Source organism: Macrotis lagotis, chromosome 3 (assembly GCF_037893015.1).
Source record: "Macrotis lagotis isolate mMagLag1 chromosome 3, bilby.v1.9.chrom.fasta, whole genome shotgun sequence".
Taxonomy (NCBI): domain Eukaryota; kingdom Metazoa; phylum Chordata; class Mammalia; order Peramelemorphia; family Peramelidae; genus Macrotis; species Macrotis lagotis.
In genome coordinates, this window is record NC_133660.1 from 13,914,300 (window position 1) to 13,931,913 (window position 17,614).

General features: G+C 35.9%; 1 protein-coding gene across 5 annotated transcripts in view; it reads right to left on the reverse strand.

The window, feature by feature from the left end:
* The window catches only part of FAM13A (family with sequence similarity 13 member A), a 107,422-nt gene that overhangs the window by 23,542 nt on the left and 66,266 nt on the right, over positions 1-17,614 (reverse strand). For all 5 annotated transcript variants that reach the window (XM_074228150.1, XM_074228153.1, XM_074228152.1 and 2 more), the window contains 4 exons: positions 7,576-7,789; positions 6,838-6,976; positions 5,084-5,165; positions 909-1,126 (listed from right to left, as the gene is read on the reverse strand). In XM_074228150.1, coding sequence (XP_074084251.1) covers positions 909-1,126; positions 5,084-5,165; positions 6,838-6,976; positions 7,576-7,789 — 653 coding nt within the window. The remainder of the gene's footprint in view (positions 1-908; positions 1,127-5,083; positions 5,166-6,837; positions 6,977-7,575; positions 7,790-17,614) is intronic.

Genomic DNA, 17,614 nt, shown 5'->3' on the forward strand with positions numbered 1-17,614 from the left:
TGGCTACTACGAACAAGATACTGCCAGAAGACAATATCATTATATTATCACTATTAATATTAAGCATCTACTGAGCTCAGAGGGCAGCTAGGTGGTGTAATAGATACCCCCATAGGGGCTTCCAAAGGTGTCTCAAAAAGTAGTGTATGACTGAGATGACTTAACAACAATCTGACCACTGAACTGACCACTGAAAGTATCTCCATGGCATAGTAAGAGTCAGGAACCTGTGACAGCCGAGTTGCCTTAAGGTAATTTCTGCTTGGGTCTAAGAATTCTGATTGCATTTATTTTATCACAGAAAATCACCAGTTGAGTTGAAACAAAAATATAAGCATAGGAGAACTGATGTAGATTTGAAAGGGATGTTTTATTCCAGCCTACTCATTTTACAGATAAGGAAAATGAGATTCAGGGAGGTTATATGACTCGCCCAAATTCAGACAGGTACCAGAGGTAAAATTCAAATCTAGGTCCTCTGATTTCAGAACCAGAGGTCTTTCCAATATGTTGTGCTGCTTCACTTAATTAAATGAATTTCTTTGTACAACATCTAGAAAATAAGTTGTTGATTTTGTTTTTTTCTATAACAATCATTAAAATCATAAAAAGTGAAAATATTAGTTAAGAAGAATTTGTTAGTGTTAGTGCTGTGGAAAGTACTAGGCATATAAAAGAAGGAAAAAACCACTGCTTTAAAGAAATTTACAGTCTAGTGGGGGAGAATTAGTGAATAATCATTCTCTACTTATTACCATTTCTGTTATATCTACCACATTTTTTTAAGGCTCTTCTTCATGGGGCACTAGAGAACACCAATTTTTAGACTATATAGTAGGGTCTCAATGCACACTTTTTGAATAGAAATATGATTCCCCCCTTTCCTCCCCTTCCCCACACTCCCATACCTTAATGTCCTCAGGATGATTCGTCTCTGTCCGCTTCTCTTGTAGCTTCTTCTGAATTGATTCCAGAGTAGCTTCAACAGTTGGTTTCACTGATTTATCTGCTATCTCTCGTTTCTTATCATCTTTCTCTAGTTGAGAGCCAAAACTTTTGGGGAGTGTGTTGCTTCTTTGTCGCATCTGGGGAACCATTTCTTCTTCAGGTATCTTTAACTTCGACTCTAGTTACCAAAAAGCAGTCAAGATGGAAATGTAACCTTTTCCTTAAACCTCTAAATCATGATATATCACATATAAACCCAAAATAATCTTGATTGGGAAATCCAAGTAAAACATTATAGCAAGTCTTTTTTTTTTTTCCAATACAGGTCAACACAGGGAAATAGACATCTGGAACTGAAAGAGGATCAAGAAGGTCCCTGAAGTGGTTTAAATTGTAAGCAAAGGTGCTATCTTGCAGTTTTGCCACTTACTACCCTTTTCTGGGAAACAGATCTATGGGGGAAAAATTGTTTTTAGGGATGGCAGAATGGTCATGGGCCCTGGCTATATACTTAAAGAGGAACATGTAAAAGAGCAAAGAGTAGCTATGTGATTCTGACCCTAGAAGCAAAGCAAAGACTGAGTTCCAACATCTAACCTTATCTGAATTCTGCAGTAAAATACCCAAGACTAAAATAACAGATTAAAGTGAAATCTGCAGCTCAGTTGCTCTTCCTAGAGAACTGAGAAGGATGAATCTGGCAGTAACCCATTAGAATCTTCAACTAGGGGACAAATCAATAGTTATCCTGCTGAAGCACAAAGCTGGGTTAAAAGCTTGTAAAGCTTAGACCAAGAGGCTAGAGAAAAGACTTTGCCCCTCAGGTCCCACCCCTCTGGAAGCACTAAAAATTTTCTGAACTGTCCCTGAGATCTTGGCAAAACACAATTCTCAACTATCCCAAGAAAGTAGCAGAAGGGCTGAAAAGGTCAAAAGTTCAGCTCAAAAATTACTCCCAGGCCAAAGAAAAAGTCCTTAGGCTATAAGATTGAGGAAACAAACAAAACTAAATCTCACCATTAAAAGTTGTTATGGTGAATGGGAAAGTTTGACAAACTCAAAAGAAGGGAATGACTCCAAAACATTTTCAGGCAACTACTCAAAACCATAGTTTGAGCATAAGCTCAATGGGAATTCTTGAAGAGATAAAGCAAAAAATAAAATTAAAAAATCTAAAAATGATTTTTAAACCAAATGAAAGTAGAAGAAAAAAGGGAAAAATAAGAGCTATAAAATAAAAATAAAGAGAATTTGTTTGTTTGTTGTCTCCCCTATTAAACTACAAGCAGGAACTGTCATTTGCCTCTTTTTGCATCCCAAGAGAGCAGTACAAAGTTTGGTACATAGTAGGCTCTTATTTCAAAAGCAGCTTGGAACAAGAGGGACAAAATCCAACCCCCCAAAAAGAGTTCCATGCAAATTAGAATGGACCAAATAGAAACTCTATGAAACATTATGAAATATCAAAAGAAGGTGAAAAACAGTGAAGAGTAAAGAGTAGGAGGGGAAGGATACTTGAACTTCATTTATCTGAATTGGCTAAATATATATATATATATATATATATATATATATATATATATATATATATGTATCTTTATATACAGAAAAATATTTCACCAAACAGAAAAACAGTATGAAAAGGAGAAAATAAGAATAAGGGTAGAAGAAAATGTGTATTGTATCTCATAACAGAAACACCTGATTTGGAAAACAAACTGAAGAGAGATAATTTAAAAATCTTTGGACTACCTGAAAAACATGATCGAAAAAGAAGACAATATATTTTTAACAAATCATAAAAGAAAACTCCACAAATCGCTTAAAATCAGAGGGTAATAGAACCCAATGGTGATTTCCTAAAGGAACTCCCAAAATAAAAACTCTTCAGGAACATTATATACAAAATCCAGAGCTCCCAAGTCAAAGAAAAATTCTGCTAGCAGTCAGAAAGAAAGAATTCAAGTACTCAAAGAGTCATCATCAGGACCACACATGACTTGATAGTCAGCACCATCAAAGAAGCAAAGAACTTAGAACATGTTATTCCAGAAGGCAAAAAATCTAGACTTCCAGGCAAGAATAATTTATCCAGAAAAATTGAATATAATCATATAGGTGAAAAAAATAAATCATTAATGAGAACACTTTCAAGTTTTCTTGATGAAAAGAACAGAGTTGTATAGAAAATCTGATGTACAAATACAAAGGAGTCAAGAAAAGAATAAAAAATGAAACATAAGTGAACCATCATAAAAGATTATACAAAGATGAGCTGTTTACATTTTTATATGGGGAGCTAACACATACATCCTTTTAGAACTCTGTCATTATTAGGGATCACAGATACAGTCTAACTAGCCAGAAGACCTGGGAGTACTTGCTATGGGAAAGAATGGAAAGGGAAAGAAAGAAGAATTCATTGGAAGGGGGAAAGTGAGAGGAAAGAATGGGGGAAAAATAGTTGGGGCATAGAAACAGAAGTATCTACAGTGAAGAGTAAGGAGTAGGAGGGGAAGGATACTTGAACTTCATTTATCTGAATTGGCTAAATATATATATATATATATTATATATATTTATATATAATATATATATATATATATATTTCACCAAACAGAAAAACAGTATGAAAAGGAGAAAATAAGAATAAGGGTAGAGTAAGACAGTGAATAGTTAGAAGCAAAATAAACTTTGAAAGGGAGCAGGAAACAGAAAGAAGGAAAATATAAGAAAATGAGACAAGAGGAAATATAAAATTAACTAACATAACTGTGAATGTGAAAGGGATGAATTCATCCATAAAACAGAAGAGGATAGCAGAATGGACTATAAAGCAAGATCCAACAACATACAGCTACTAGAAACACACTTTAAACAAAAAGATGTATGAAGAATTTCATAAAGGACTGAAGTAGAATCTATTTTACTTCAGCTGAAGTGTAGGCCTCAGAACACAGTAATAGCAAAAAAAAAGACCTAATTAAAAGTAGGGAAATTACATTTTATTTAAACATAATATATTCAATGAAATATTATCAATACTAAACATGCATGTACTAAATAAAAGAACATCCAAATTCTTAAGGAAAATTTAAATGAATTAGTTACTAGGAGAACTAAACAGTATAAAATTTAGTAGTGGGGGACTTCAATTTATCTCTCTCAGACCTAGAAAGATCTAATCCAAAACAAAAATCTAACCAAAGGAGGAATCTGAATAGGATTGTAGAAAAGTTGGATATGGTAGACATCTAGAGAATACTGAATGGAAACAGAAAAAATTATGCATAATCTCAGTTGTGTCCAGCACCTTCACAAAAATAAACCATGTATTAGGGCATAAAAATGTCAAAAATGCAAAAAAAGAGAAAAACTGACAAGAATGAAAAAGAACTAATTCTTTCATGTTAACAGTTATCCTGGCTTGATTTATCTTTCTTGGATGATATCTAATTGTAGGACTGGGTTGAAAGGCTTAAACTGAATTAACCTGGATATAAACCCTTAATAATGATAAAAATTTCTTGGATTAATTGCATTTAATATATCTTTAGGTAATTTAATCACTATATCTGGGCTCAATATCATATTACTTCAACATTTTGTTGATACATTCTTTCTATAGACATAGAACATAGTCATCTATAATTTGATAGAAATGTCTTTCAGTGTAGCTGAAGCTAAAAACAAAAATTCCCCTGTGTCCAACCCAGCAATGAATGTTTTCAAATTAGACTATACTTGTCCTTAGAATTAAATGAGTAACACCTGACTGAGACATCATTTGAAGTTTTTCTAGAGCTTTAATTCTACTAGCACAACGTTTGAGAACCCAGGATAACCATGACATGTGACAGAAGTAGGGGTCCTAAAAGCAGTGCCTATCAAGGACTTTGTAAATGATATCCCCCCTTTTGGAGTTGCAGACCTAAGTTTTCATGAGATTGGGCTTGCTTGGGAAAATAGGGGTAGAGGAGAGAGAGAAGGTAGAAATGATAAAAAAAAAAAAGTCAGCAATATCTTTCAGGAATCCTAACTCTCTGGTATATCTTTACTCTTTTTTTTTTTCCTTCTAAGATTGGGTCAAGAGCATGATTCCATACCAGGTAATCTATGTGGTTTGAACTTTTACCTTTCAGCTGCTTCCGGAATTTTGCAAGGTCATTTGTCCATTTCAATACTTCTGGATTGGCTGCTTTGTCACTATGGGAAGGCTGAAAGAAGAAAGTCTAGATTAAATATTTTAAAACTGAGAAAAGAAATAGAACTGTTTGCTCCATCTACTGCATTTTAAAAAGGGAAAGGAAGCTGAATACATTTACAATAGAGGAATTTATATATGATAACAAAAAACTAAGGCAACAAAAAACTCTTCTGGCACCTTAATGAGCAACTTAATTCATCTGAATGTTCTTTAACGTAATTGTTTTATGATCCTTTTTATCTACTTCTCTTTAGTTATGCTTCTCATTTAGTATGACTGTATTCCCTTTATAAGTCATTTTCGGTCTTAATATATTTCTAAGTGTTTTGTTCTGTTTCTTTAAGGGAGCTGCAAAAAATAGGATCAAAATCACAACAGTTGCTTTCCTATGTTTATCCTTGTGATTAATAAAAAGGGCTAGAACTAATGGTATGTTTTTTAGAGAATGTAGTCCATAAATTTCAAAAGAAGACAATATTGAATTGTTTTAATCATATATAAGATTTTATTCATTTTATTTTCAAACTGTTTCTTTTGGTTCCTTATAAGGAATAAAGTTACTAGTTCATTATATCATTTGTGATACTTTTGAGAAAACTTCCTAGGAAATGCTGATAACTAATATAATAAGGGTGAGAGTTGATTAGGTCAACAAAGCAGGTCACCCCACCCATTTAAAGTGACCTATAAGACCTTTGCCAGGAAGACAGCACATTATCAAATGAATCAGTCAGAAGTTTGGACTAAATTCCAACAAGGCATTTCAAATGGGTATGACAGCAAGTCTGTTATAAATTGTGGCATAGTACAGGAAGGCCTTGATTATACCCTATGGGACTTATATAAAACCAAGAAACTATTTTTGATTTAGAGATCTCTTGCAGTTTAGTGGTGGACATCTCTAGCAAAACCTATGAGAAGGAATTTCTTAGTGACTAGGAGTTCTTTGGCCTCCACAATAGCTTGTAAATTTTGTAGGATAAGAGAATTTGAACTTTTAATTTGTGTACAAGAAGAACTGAAGGATATAAATGGCTAAAGCAGTGTTCACAGGGCAGACTGGATGTGATCAGTAAAGGCAGAGTCAGGCTCATACAAGGAATAAAACAAAAATCGACATCATTCCCAAGGGGAACATATTTGGAACTAAAGCAGAAAGATTTCCTGGAGTTGTTTCTAAGTTTGAGCCAAATTTCCCTTGTTTCTAAATTTAATGGTGGACAAATGTGTCACAGATTTTTGGATGCATATGAATTGTTTTCACAATACACTCTTAGTAGATACTGCTTTAAAAAAAACTAATTCGTCTGACTGACATCAACTGATAATTATGGAAGGTAAGTATATCAGAGATTATTGGCTTATGAAAACTGATCTTCAGAGCTACCTCTAGAACTCTGAAGGGAGAAGAAACAACCACCCTAAGTGGCAGTTGAAAGAATGGCTCTGGACTATATGCTACACTGTGCGTATTTCATTTTTCAATTGATTTTTTTATTATGGAGCTGGATAAAAATCTCCATTCATTTGATGATGTTCTTATTGTTTTTGTTGTTGCTGTGTCTTAGTGCTGTTAATAATGAGGTGGAAGTAAAGGCAAGGGAAAGGTATATAATGCATATATATATATATATATATATATATATACATACATATATATATATTTATATGCAGAATCTTACCCTGTATTTCCTTTCTTCTTCAAATCTGTCTTCAAACCTTCTGATCTTTTTCTTAAGGTTTTGAATCCTCCGAGTTAGCTGCGCAGGAGTTAGGTCTTCCTGATCATCATCATAAGATCCCAAAGAAGAGCTCCGTCTTCTGTTAGGAAAATGAACGAGGGTTACATTTTGGGGGCACTGAAATTTAGAGATTGTGCAAGTCATGTGGCATATTCAAAGTTCTACTTTTCTCTGTTCCTTTGAAAAAAATGAAATGAATTACTAACTATGCACTCTTAGGTATCCTATTTCCTTTTATTAAATGGAGATGATTGTCATTTTCATACCTTCTTTCCCTGTCTCACATAGGTCATGGTGGTTCTCATTTTTGTTTGAGGGCCTTCTTGGGAAAAAGAAGTATTTAAATGAGGGTGATTACTATTGGCCACATTCTAGCCTGGTTCTAAAGGGTTATGACTAATAAAGCCTGTGTTCCTATGGGGGGAAGGGGATCAGTCTCATAGTGTGAGAGTGAACTTGTAATGGATTTCATTTAGGTAGAAGGGAAACAATAGGAGACCACTTTTTCTAAACAAGAAAATAAAGAATTCCATGTTTGTTCTTCATATTAACAAAGAGGTTCAATTTTTCCTATTTTTATTAATATTTACAAGTCACATTTTAAAAACCTGCATTCCCACCCTTTCTTTCTAATATTGTGGAGATGATACACGTGATCATCAGCAAACCAAAGTATACCTCATGAAAGAATGAGAATTTGGGGGGGAAGGAGGCACTTCTGTGTCATCCAGGTACTGCTGGCTCTGCCCATAAGCATAGAATCGAGGGGACAGCATGGGATCACTGTCTTCATCTAGAAGCTGGCGAATCAGGCGCCCTGCCTGTGGGGAAAGGCGGGCTTCGTCTGAATCAATGCTGCCACACTGCCAGGAGGACAAAGTAGGAATGGGCTCTGAAAATGAACAAGGTATTGGGGTTACATTTTATTTTAAGAGTATCTTTTTTTCCAAGTTATATCTAACCTTGCCTGCCTAAAACGACTTACTCAGTTTTGGAGATGGTATTCAATCCAATTTACTGTTAAGTTCCATGGCTTTCACTCACCTTGTTTTCAGAAAAGGATTAAAAAACTCTACTTTGTAAACAGACTAATTCATCGATTCTACATTATCTCAAGGAGTCCAAAATTCTCAAAGCAGCACTTCTTATTGTAGCAAAGATTTAGAAACAGAATAGATTCTCATTGATTAGGGAGTGACTAAACAAATTGTGTTATATGAATGCAATAGAACAACACTATACCATGAGAAGGAATTAGCATGAAGAATTCAAGGAAGCATGAGATGACATATGAACTGATTTGGAAAAAAACACAAAGAAATAATATACGCAATGACTGTAATAGTGTCCAAGGAGAGAATAAAAACCCCAAACAAAGCAAATTATGCAATAGGATCTGGATTTGTAGTGATTTTGCCCTTGTGAAATGAACTCATGCTATACTCCCTTTTCTTTAACCATGAATTTTAGCTACTGTTCCCTCCATTAAAAAGGATCCCTCTCTCCTGATCTGCTCTCATTGCTCTCCCACTCTCGCAAGTTATAAGGACACAAGACAACTTAAAAGATCCGTCATAGATGTTTATGAAATTAGTATTAAAAATCTGGCAATTGTGGTCTTCCAACAATAAGTGCACGATAAAGCAGAAAATTAAAGCAGGGGCACCAAAGTAGAGGCCAACCTTTCTTCCTTATTTTCCCTCAGTGCTCCTCCACAGTCATGCTTGTTCATGCAAAGGTTACCTCTCAGGGCTTAGGAGAAAAAAAAAAGAAAAACAAAAAAAGAAATGCAGATATCCTGGTCCCTGGCTTCCACAGTTGGACTGCAGCTTATGTCCTGTGCTCACTCACAGCTGTTCTTCACTCCTCATATCCTCTATCAAAACTTTGCCTCCTCCCCTACTTGAAGGCTGATTTCCCATTAGTTTCTTTTTTTCCCAAACTGGGAAGAAATACAATTCCCACAGGATTTTATGTTCAACCTACCCTTTGCCCTGAATGATTATTTATGTAATTATAATGGGGAGAAGAATGGAGAAAATGCATTGCCTTCCTTTCTTTATGAGCTTGGGGGGATTGTGGGTAGGGAATAATGTATATAATGACAGAAATGGTAATGGTTTGGTTTTTCTGAGCCCCCCACTCTCTCTTCTTCTTCCCCCCCCCCCCTTCTCCTCTGAGGAGAGCATGTGGTCTATGGATAAATTCCAAGAGACCTGTGACAGTCTCATTTCTCTTAGCACAGATGAAACAGTAAAGAAACTGGAGGACATTTTCTAGCAAAAGTTCTCTATACCTTCTATAAAAGAGGTCAGCATATGCCAGGAAATGTAATGATGAGAGGCTTTCATGTGTCCTTTATGCCTATCAGCATGGGACCGTTTAGGTGAGGAATTGGCTTAAGGACCCACTGTGTATATGTTTGGAGACTGGTAATGGACACTGTTCCAGAGAAGATTCTTTTTTTCAACAATTTCTTCTCTGACAAGCTCTGTACCAAGGGTGAAAGGGTGGAGAAAGAATGTGGATAATATCTTCAATAAGGAACAGCTACTCATCTCTATGCACCAAGAATTATACTATATTGTGAGGCAGGGGACCATAACTTATTTTGACTCATAGAGAACCTTCAACTACTAAGCATATTAATATGCTTAAGTAAAGAAGGATCAGTTAGCTTTCCACCAGAAATGGAAGGGTTACTTCAAAATGAATGTAGCCAGAAAAAATAATGGCAGTGACTGAGACACCTTTGTATTGCAATATTGCAAATACCTAACCCTCTCTTAGCTCTTCAGCTTCATGCAACAGGACATGCACAAACTTTGGCAGATGCCACTGAAAATTCATTGTATAAGCCTTGAACTCCTGAACCCCAACTCTATGTGAAGGTTAGAGAACATCTTTCCCTTCTCTTGATCTGCAAAAACCTGTTCCTTTTTCTTCCTGAGACCCCCATGCTTCCCTCATACACTTGCTTGTTTTTCATATTTAAATGTTTCTTACAAGGGGTGTTTCACAGAGGAATGGAAATGTTCTGAAATTAGGGTAATGACTGAACCAAAGATATTACTAAAATATTGCAAATATAAATAAACAATAAAAACAAATGACAAACAGCATGATATGTTGAAGCAAAAAATAATCTCAAAGTAAAAAAGTCCCATCTCTGATTTAAACTAACTCTGTGACTCTAGGCAAATCTTTTAACCTCTTAGAGTCCCAGACTCATCAGAGAAGGTGCTGATGGGTAAAGAAATTTGCACTACATACTGATAAAATCAGTATTTGACTATTGGACAGGAACAGTCAAATAGACAGAGACAAAGAGATAGACAGATAAAGAATGAATTATAAAATAAAGCAGGCTTTAACAGAGATGTCAATTTTCGATTCTTTTTGGGAGATAGTCTTAATAAACACAGTATAGTCTTCATGAAAATGTCATTAAATGTCTTTCCACTTGCTGGGTAATAGAGTATGTATCAACAAGGGAAAAAAAGATAGGAAAGAAAGATATAGTACTAAGAGCCAAAAAGAACACAAGTACAACTGTCTTAACCTTGTGAAAGTCAATTTTCCTTGAAGAGACCTGGTGGTTCTCTAACTCAGAGCCCTTAATTTACTGAGCATGTCTGCTTCGGCTTGTTCTCTAAAGGACTACTGTTGAAATTATGAACTTTTGATTTGTAACTTGTAAGTGAGCTATAGTTACGGTGATGCCAAAAAAGACATTAGATGTAAGGAGCTGGAGGATGCTCACAGGAAAGTCTTTTATCATTTTGTTGAAATTAAAGGATATGTGAGAGGTAACTCCAGTTTGTAAGTATGACTACTGCCAACTAGCTGAGAGGACTCTGGACTCCTGACTAGTTTTTAATGATTTAGGGTTGGATCACAAGATCATAGTGCTGGAAGAGACTGTTTTATAGATGAGGAAATCCCTTGCTCAAAGTAATAGAGGTAGTAAATGTTAGAGGAAGAATTTGTGTTTAGGTCCCCTGAATCCAGAGCCAATGTTGCATTAGTTCTCTGTCCTCTTAAAGTATCAGTATTCATGGCCATGCAATTCCCATGTGGGTCTGTTTGAAGGCAACTATTTCTAGTTCTTATTGAGGAAGCAACATGTAAGTTACCCCTAGGATGCAGAAAATTTTGTTCAACAATGGTCTGTCTTATGAACAGGGGAAAGAGAAATGGAGATCCAAAAGAGACAGAGTTCATTATAAAATTTGCCTTAGAATATCACAGAATGGGGCAGCGCTTTTGAAAAAATTCATCTTTTTGAATCTCAAAAATCCAATCATCTTGGAGGCAGCCATAATCTCTTGGGACCAATTAAGAGTTCTGTGTCTTCTCAGTAAGCTACCCCCAAGATGCTTCCAAACAAAGGTTTGTGCTCTATAATTTCATCAAGTTGATTGAGAACCTCTTGAAATTGAATAGGACCTCCCTAGATCCCCTTCCCTAGTTAAAAAAGAAAAGCTCCCAAAGAACCTCACTGTGAGTCAAATGACAAATTTGTATATTTGTCTTAAGAACTTTAAGAAAAACATTTCGTCTTTGACCTGTATTTTTTATTTTATATCTATGTATGTACACAACCCTCTTTTTACAGAAACCATTAAGTATGCTAATTTTTAATGATTGATAATCTATGAAATATCTGAGATTACAGTAATCACTTCATAAATCTTTAATGTTCTATGTGCATTTGTGAATGTGATCATGGGAGTCTTTGTCCTTATATTTCAAATTGTTTTTCAAATCATACAAACACTTGCAGTCTTGACTACTTTGATGCTAGTAAATTCTTGAAATGCACAAAAGTTTTATCAATGAAAATGTTATAATAACTTGTTTGGAAAAAATTAGTATGGTAAATATAAGACTCCAGTCCGTTTCATAGGAAAAGACTAAAGCAGATTATAGTATTTAATATAGTTTGTTTTCTATAACACTCACATACCTATGACTACTAAGGTATGGTATACCTGAGATGTAGTTCTGTTATAGACTTTGGCCTGCAATGTAATACAATGCTCCAAAGCATTACAGACCAAAGTGTAAACAGGTCAAAACTGGGCAAGCTGGTTTTTCCATTCTTGGTGAATGAAGTATTTTTTAAAGATTCCTTCTTGGAAACAAAGACGACACAAAAAAATTGAAGCTAAATTTCAAATTATTCAAGGGATGAATGAATCTTTAGTCATCTTTCTTATCCCCCAGGACCTAGCACAGTGATTTGCCCTTGGAGTGCTCAATAAAATGTTAGGTCATTGGAAGATATTAGAAAAAGAGGAGGAAGAAGAAAGGGAAGAGCAACATTTAAAAAGGAAAATTAATGTTTTGGGGCAAAGTATTATCAAAATAGGTCAAAACCAGTCTTTAGATGTATCAAAAAATCTTTATATGCAATAATAAAGTCTTTTGTTTTGAGGAATGTAATACAAAGAATGCCTAATCAGGAAGAAGAAATAGTTAAATAGTAATGCAGCAATTACTTAATTCCTGGGCAGTGCTGGAGCAAAACAACCCTGGGGGTGGGGGGGGGGGGAGAAGTTTATCAGGGACAGAGGGCATTGGCAGAGGAGAAGCTGGGTGTTTATATTGGCATGTGGACATGCTGGTTGGTTTGAAATTTCCACATAATTATACTGAAATTATTGGTGTTGAAAAAATTCTTCCATCTATATCCTCAAGATCCTAAATCCACTAATTTGCTGTTGAAGTGAGACAGAAAGAAGCAGATTCTATTCAAGATTATCTGATTATCAAGGGAACCACTTTAATCAAAAGATCAGACCAGTCTATATATTTCATTTATAACCAAAAAAATTGCTAAGGCTAACTCAGGACCACCTATTTACTATTAATTAGCTTTATTCATAAGAATTCATTCTATTTTCAATAAAAAAATTGATCTTTTTGCTGCCTACTGTGGCTATGGGCAGGTCTGAAATAAGATAGGCTCAACAGTAAATTCCAGACACATAGGTACATTTATTCATAAGTTATATCCTATCCAAAAGGTATCACAGATGAAACTATCATCTTAAAAAATAACATCATCAAACTGTTATGTGTCTCATGTATAAGAAACAAGAACAACTGCTTTATCATTAATCAGCTTTGTAGATCAAGCATGAAAAGTCCATCTGTTATGCAGCATGTGATAACACTGGAAAACTGTGAACCAGAAGAAAAAAAGATATACAAACACATTCACCTCCTAATTTAGATATAATTTAATAAAGACTTAAATATTGGTTCTTATTTAAGGGGAAGTTTCCATATCCCACTTTCAATTAATTCATCAATATAAGAGTAAGAAGTTTTAAATGTGTAAACAAGATAGTGTATACCCAGTCATCTCCTTACAAGGTGGAGACCCCTTTCATTATTAGGTCAAGAAAGGAATGGCAGATGAGGTAACAGGATGAGCTGATCAAACCCCTAGGGGTTAATATAAAAGGAGGTTTACTGTTTGTCCTTTTACTGAAGAGGAGCAATGACATTATGGGATGATGGGGATCTAAGCGGGGCAGAGTTGCACAGAGTTGTCAGTCTCACTCCTCCAGAGTCATCCAAGACTAGCAGGCAAGACAAAAGTCAAGAGAACAGGTGATAGGGGCGGCTAGGTGGCACAGCGGATAGAGCACCGGCCCTGGAGTCCTTGAGTTCAAATCCGGCCTCAGACGTTTAATAATGACCTAGCTGTGTGGCCTTGGGCAAGCCACTTAACCCCATTGCCTTGCAAAAGCCTAAAAAAATAGAGGGAGAGAGAACTGGTGATGGCCCAGGATCTGGTGGAAGACTTTGGCATCTTCAATATGTGACCAGGTTCTAAGAGCTCCTCAGTGCCTCCTTCAACATCTGCCCATGCTACTGGGATAGACATCCCCTTACTCACTGAAGGCAAGCCCTCACGTTAAGAAGTGCTAGTTGTCCCTGAACACTTAATATACCCTCTAACTGCTAGTTCTTCAGTAATGAAGTAGTTTCACAGGACTCCAGATTTGGAAGATACAGCTTCCTTGGGGGAGTTGAAAGGGAAAAAGAGAGAATTAAGGTTTCATGTCCTTGGAGAGACTGGATCAGTAAGAAATAGTAAAGTCATTAGAGATATGTAGAATAAATACAAATTTCGATGGATACCAAAAAAAATATTCACTTAAGGGAGGTAGCAGCTTTAGAATCTGTCTTACAGCATATGTCTTGCACCACAAAAGAACACTAGGCATGCTGAGTTACACCTCTTCCACATTCATCCTATGCAAGGGCATCTCTACTATTATTCTCTAAGTTTGAGGCTACTTTTCCTAAGGATCTGTGTGTAACTTTTGAATTTGTAGCCCTGACATTGTGAGAGCCGGTAGCAAAGATATTTTCTTTCAATCTGGTTGGGGCTTAAAAGTCACAATACTAAACACCTGGCTCTTCAAGTTTATTCTTAGAACTCTGAGAAGAGTTCTAAGTACTGGCCAATTTAGATGGGTTGAAAAAATATTCCTACAGGGGGTGCTACATTACCTAACACAACCTTTAATCTAACTGAATTATATCCTAAGATCATCCTCCTCCTGTTCTCTAGTTTCAAATATTTTCAGAATACATAGCTATTTAATGACATTCTTACATAGATGCTTAACTGTGAAATAAGATAAAACAAATGTAGCAAGAGGCAGTGCATACATTCTACTGCCTGCATAAGATTGATAGCACCTTCTACAAGATAAAGAGATGGAAGTACTGAAAGATTCTGACTTGTTCAATGTCATAGAGTAAATGGGAAAATCAGCATTTAACTTTGATTGTAGGAATATAAATTTAGAACTAGAGAAGAAAAAAACGGGGAAAATTTTCACAACTTTATTATACACTTAAAAAGAATAGCAAGTTGTACATAACATGTACATAACAGATTTGCAATTTTATCTGGAATCATCTTTTTTTATTATACTTTATTATGAAGTTGCTTGTTTTATTCCATTTAGTAAAAATTAAATACACAAATTTTAAAAAGAGCTTGAAGGGAGGATATCCAATCCAATCCCCTTATTTTATATAATGAAGAAACAGAGGTCTTGGGACATACCCAAAGACACACAGGTAGAAGGCTGTAGTTTTAGGATCAAGCTATAGCCCAGCATCCCTCACTGTTTGCTACATTGCCTTTCTGATTCCTTTGGAATTCATTCACCTGTAAGTCTTTCAAGACTTCAAGTATAGTCATGATCCTCCCTTAGAACTGGTATGCTTGCAATAAGGAGCACAAGGATATTCCAGGAAAATTATTTCAAAGTAGAATGGAAAGATTTTGAGCTTCAAAATGAGTTTTTATCTTACTTTCAGTAAAACCAAGAAACTCAAATTTGTTTTACCATTTAGATCAGAATTCTTAAGTATAAAAACTGTTCAAATTAGGAATTTATGTACATCTAAGGCAATGTTTTTCACTTTTAACATTCATCCACCTGACAGCACCAGAATTAGATGGAAAGCGCAGAGGGGAAAAATTGATGAACAGCTGAGGGAGTTGCAATTTATTTATTTAGCTATAAGAATTCTGGATTTGGAAATCAAGGGATTCTAGTTCAAATTCTGGTACTTGGATTATCACAACTTTTGGCTGGTCACAAAATCCTCTGGGATTTGTAGTTCTTCCCAATTTAGGAAGAGAGATCAGTAAGACAAGAAAGTACAGAGAAATGGGGGGGACTTTAAAAAAGAAGGGAGAAGTGGCAGTGATCCCAAGGCAGTGGCGCAACCAGGACAGCTGGTGCCAATCACATCTGCAGTTCCTTTCTGTAAGATCATGAAATGGGCCTTCTGTTCAAATGGACAAGCTGGTAAGCACACGTGACCAAGTGTTCTATTAAGGGTACTCACCCCAGTAGCAGGAGCACCACTGAGATAAACCAGCAGGCCTTATCCTGCCCCAGTCTTATGTTTATGATTTTCTTAAAATTTATATCTGCCAGATTTAATCTTATTTCTCATAAATACCTGTGATCAACTCTTCCCTTACATTGCTAGGTATTCCTTTATATGCAGCTGATGGGCACAATGGAACCCACACTGGAGACCTAGCATCTATCTGAGGGTTTCCCTTCTAGTCATTTGTTAGTTTTGCTCTCTTACTGGGAACTAAGCACAAACCATTTCATAAAAATTCTTCTACGTGCAGAATTAGGAATCCTTGCCTATATTATAAATTTATCCCATGGTTAAGTCTTGGTCACAGTGTGACTTTATAAAATTCCTCTAGGGTCTCATTTTACCCAAATCAGAAGAAGATAAAGGAAGTTGAAATTATTCATGTTTTGAATAAATGGAATCATCAAAGGATAACACTTACAATGATATAGTATTTACTGGTGGTTAAATTTCTGTTTGGAATGATCGATCTCACAGTCACTTAGTAAATAAATATTTTAGGAACTCTGCTAAGCTCTATAGATACAAAGAAACACACACACACACACACACACACACACACACACACACAAATACAATGCCACCTCCTTCCCCCACTGTCCCAGGTTTCAGAGAGTTCATAATCTAATACGGAAGACAATTAGCAAATAACTATGTACAAATAAACTTATAGATAGGATAAATTGGAGATAATAAAATCTGGCTTTATCCACTTGATATCTCATGAATGTGCTGTCACTGTAGGTTATATAAATGTAGACAGGGACAGACCATGGATCAATATATTCAAGTATTCTCTGTCTCCCACTGGGCCTGTCCAAAACATCTCATCCCCTACCTCAATGGCACTTCTAGTACTCCACAACTAACAAGGCCTCATGCCACCCTCATTATGACCTCATCATGATGAGTTGAATCCACTTTTTAGGTTGTACCTGTCATGAGCCTCAAATGATCAGCTAATTTGATGAGAACTTAGAGACTGTCACAGGTCAGCTTTATGATGCAAACTCTTCTAGTATCTCTTGCTTAAATAAAGATGAAAGGAGATCAGGAAAGATGATTAAGGTAGATCACGTAGAAGGTATGGGTTTAACTGGGAGATAGAGAAGAGGTCAAAAAAAGTTTTAGTCCTGGGGAGATTTCTTCTGGAGTCAGGAGATAGTGTCTCTCGTATGAAGAGACATTGGATTGACAGATATGTGGAGAGCAGTAAGATATAAGGAAAATCAAAGAGGTCTATGTGGGAAATGCTCTGAAGGACTCTGAAAGATAGAGGAGTTTGTATTTGATACCAGAAATAACAAGAAGCCTCTGGAGTTAACTGAATAGCGTCTGACCTGTTTTAGGAAGATCAGTTTGAGTGGAATTTGAATGGAAGATCAAACTGAGTGGAGGATGGTTTGGAGTGGAGAGAACATTAATGTAGGGAAGTCAACCAGCAGGCTATTGCAATAATCCAGTCACAATGTCATAGGACCTGGACCAGGCTGGTGGCTATGCCAGAGAAGAGAGGGGGGCATAGATGAGAAATGTTAGGAAAAGAGAAATGACTGGATTGGGCAATTTATTGGAAAGGCATATGAGAGATCTTCTTCAGGATTCAGGGCAACAGAGTCCATTCTTGTTTCCTTGTTCCCACCCTAGTTACTTGCTTGTGGGCTGCATTGTAATCTTGGGTTGGCAAAATGACCCACTGCGGTTTCTCCTTAGATTTCCCAATCACTAATCATTCTTTTACTCTTCTAAGATTTATTTGGATTTGCTGAACTATATT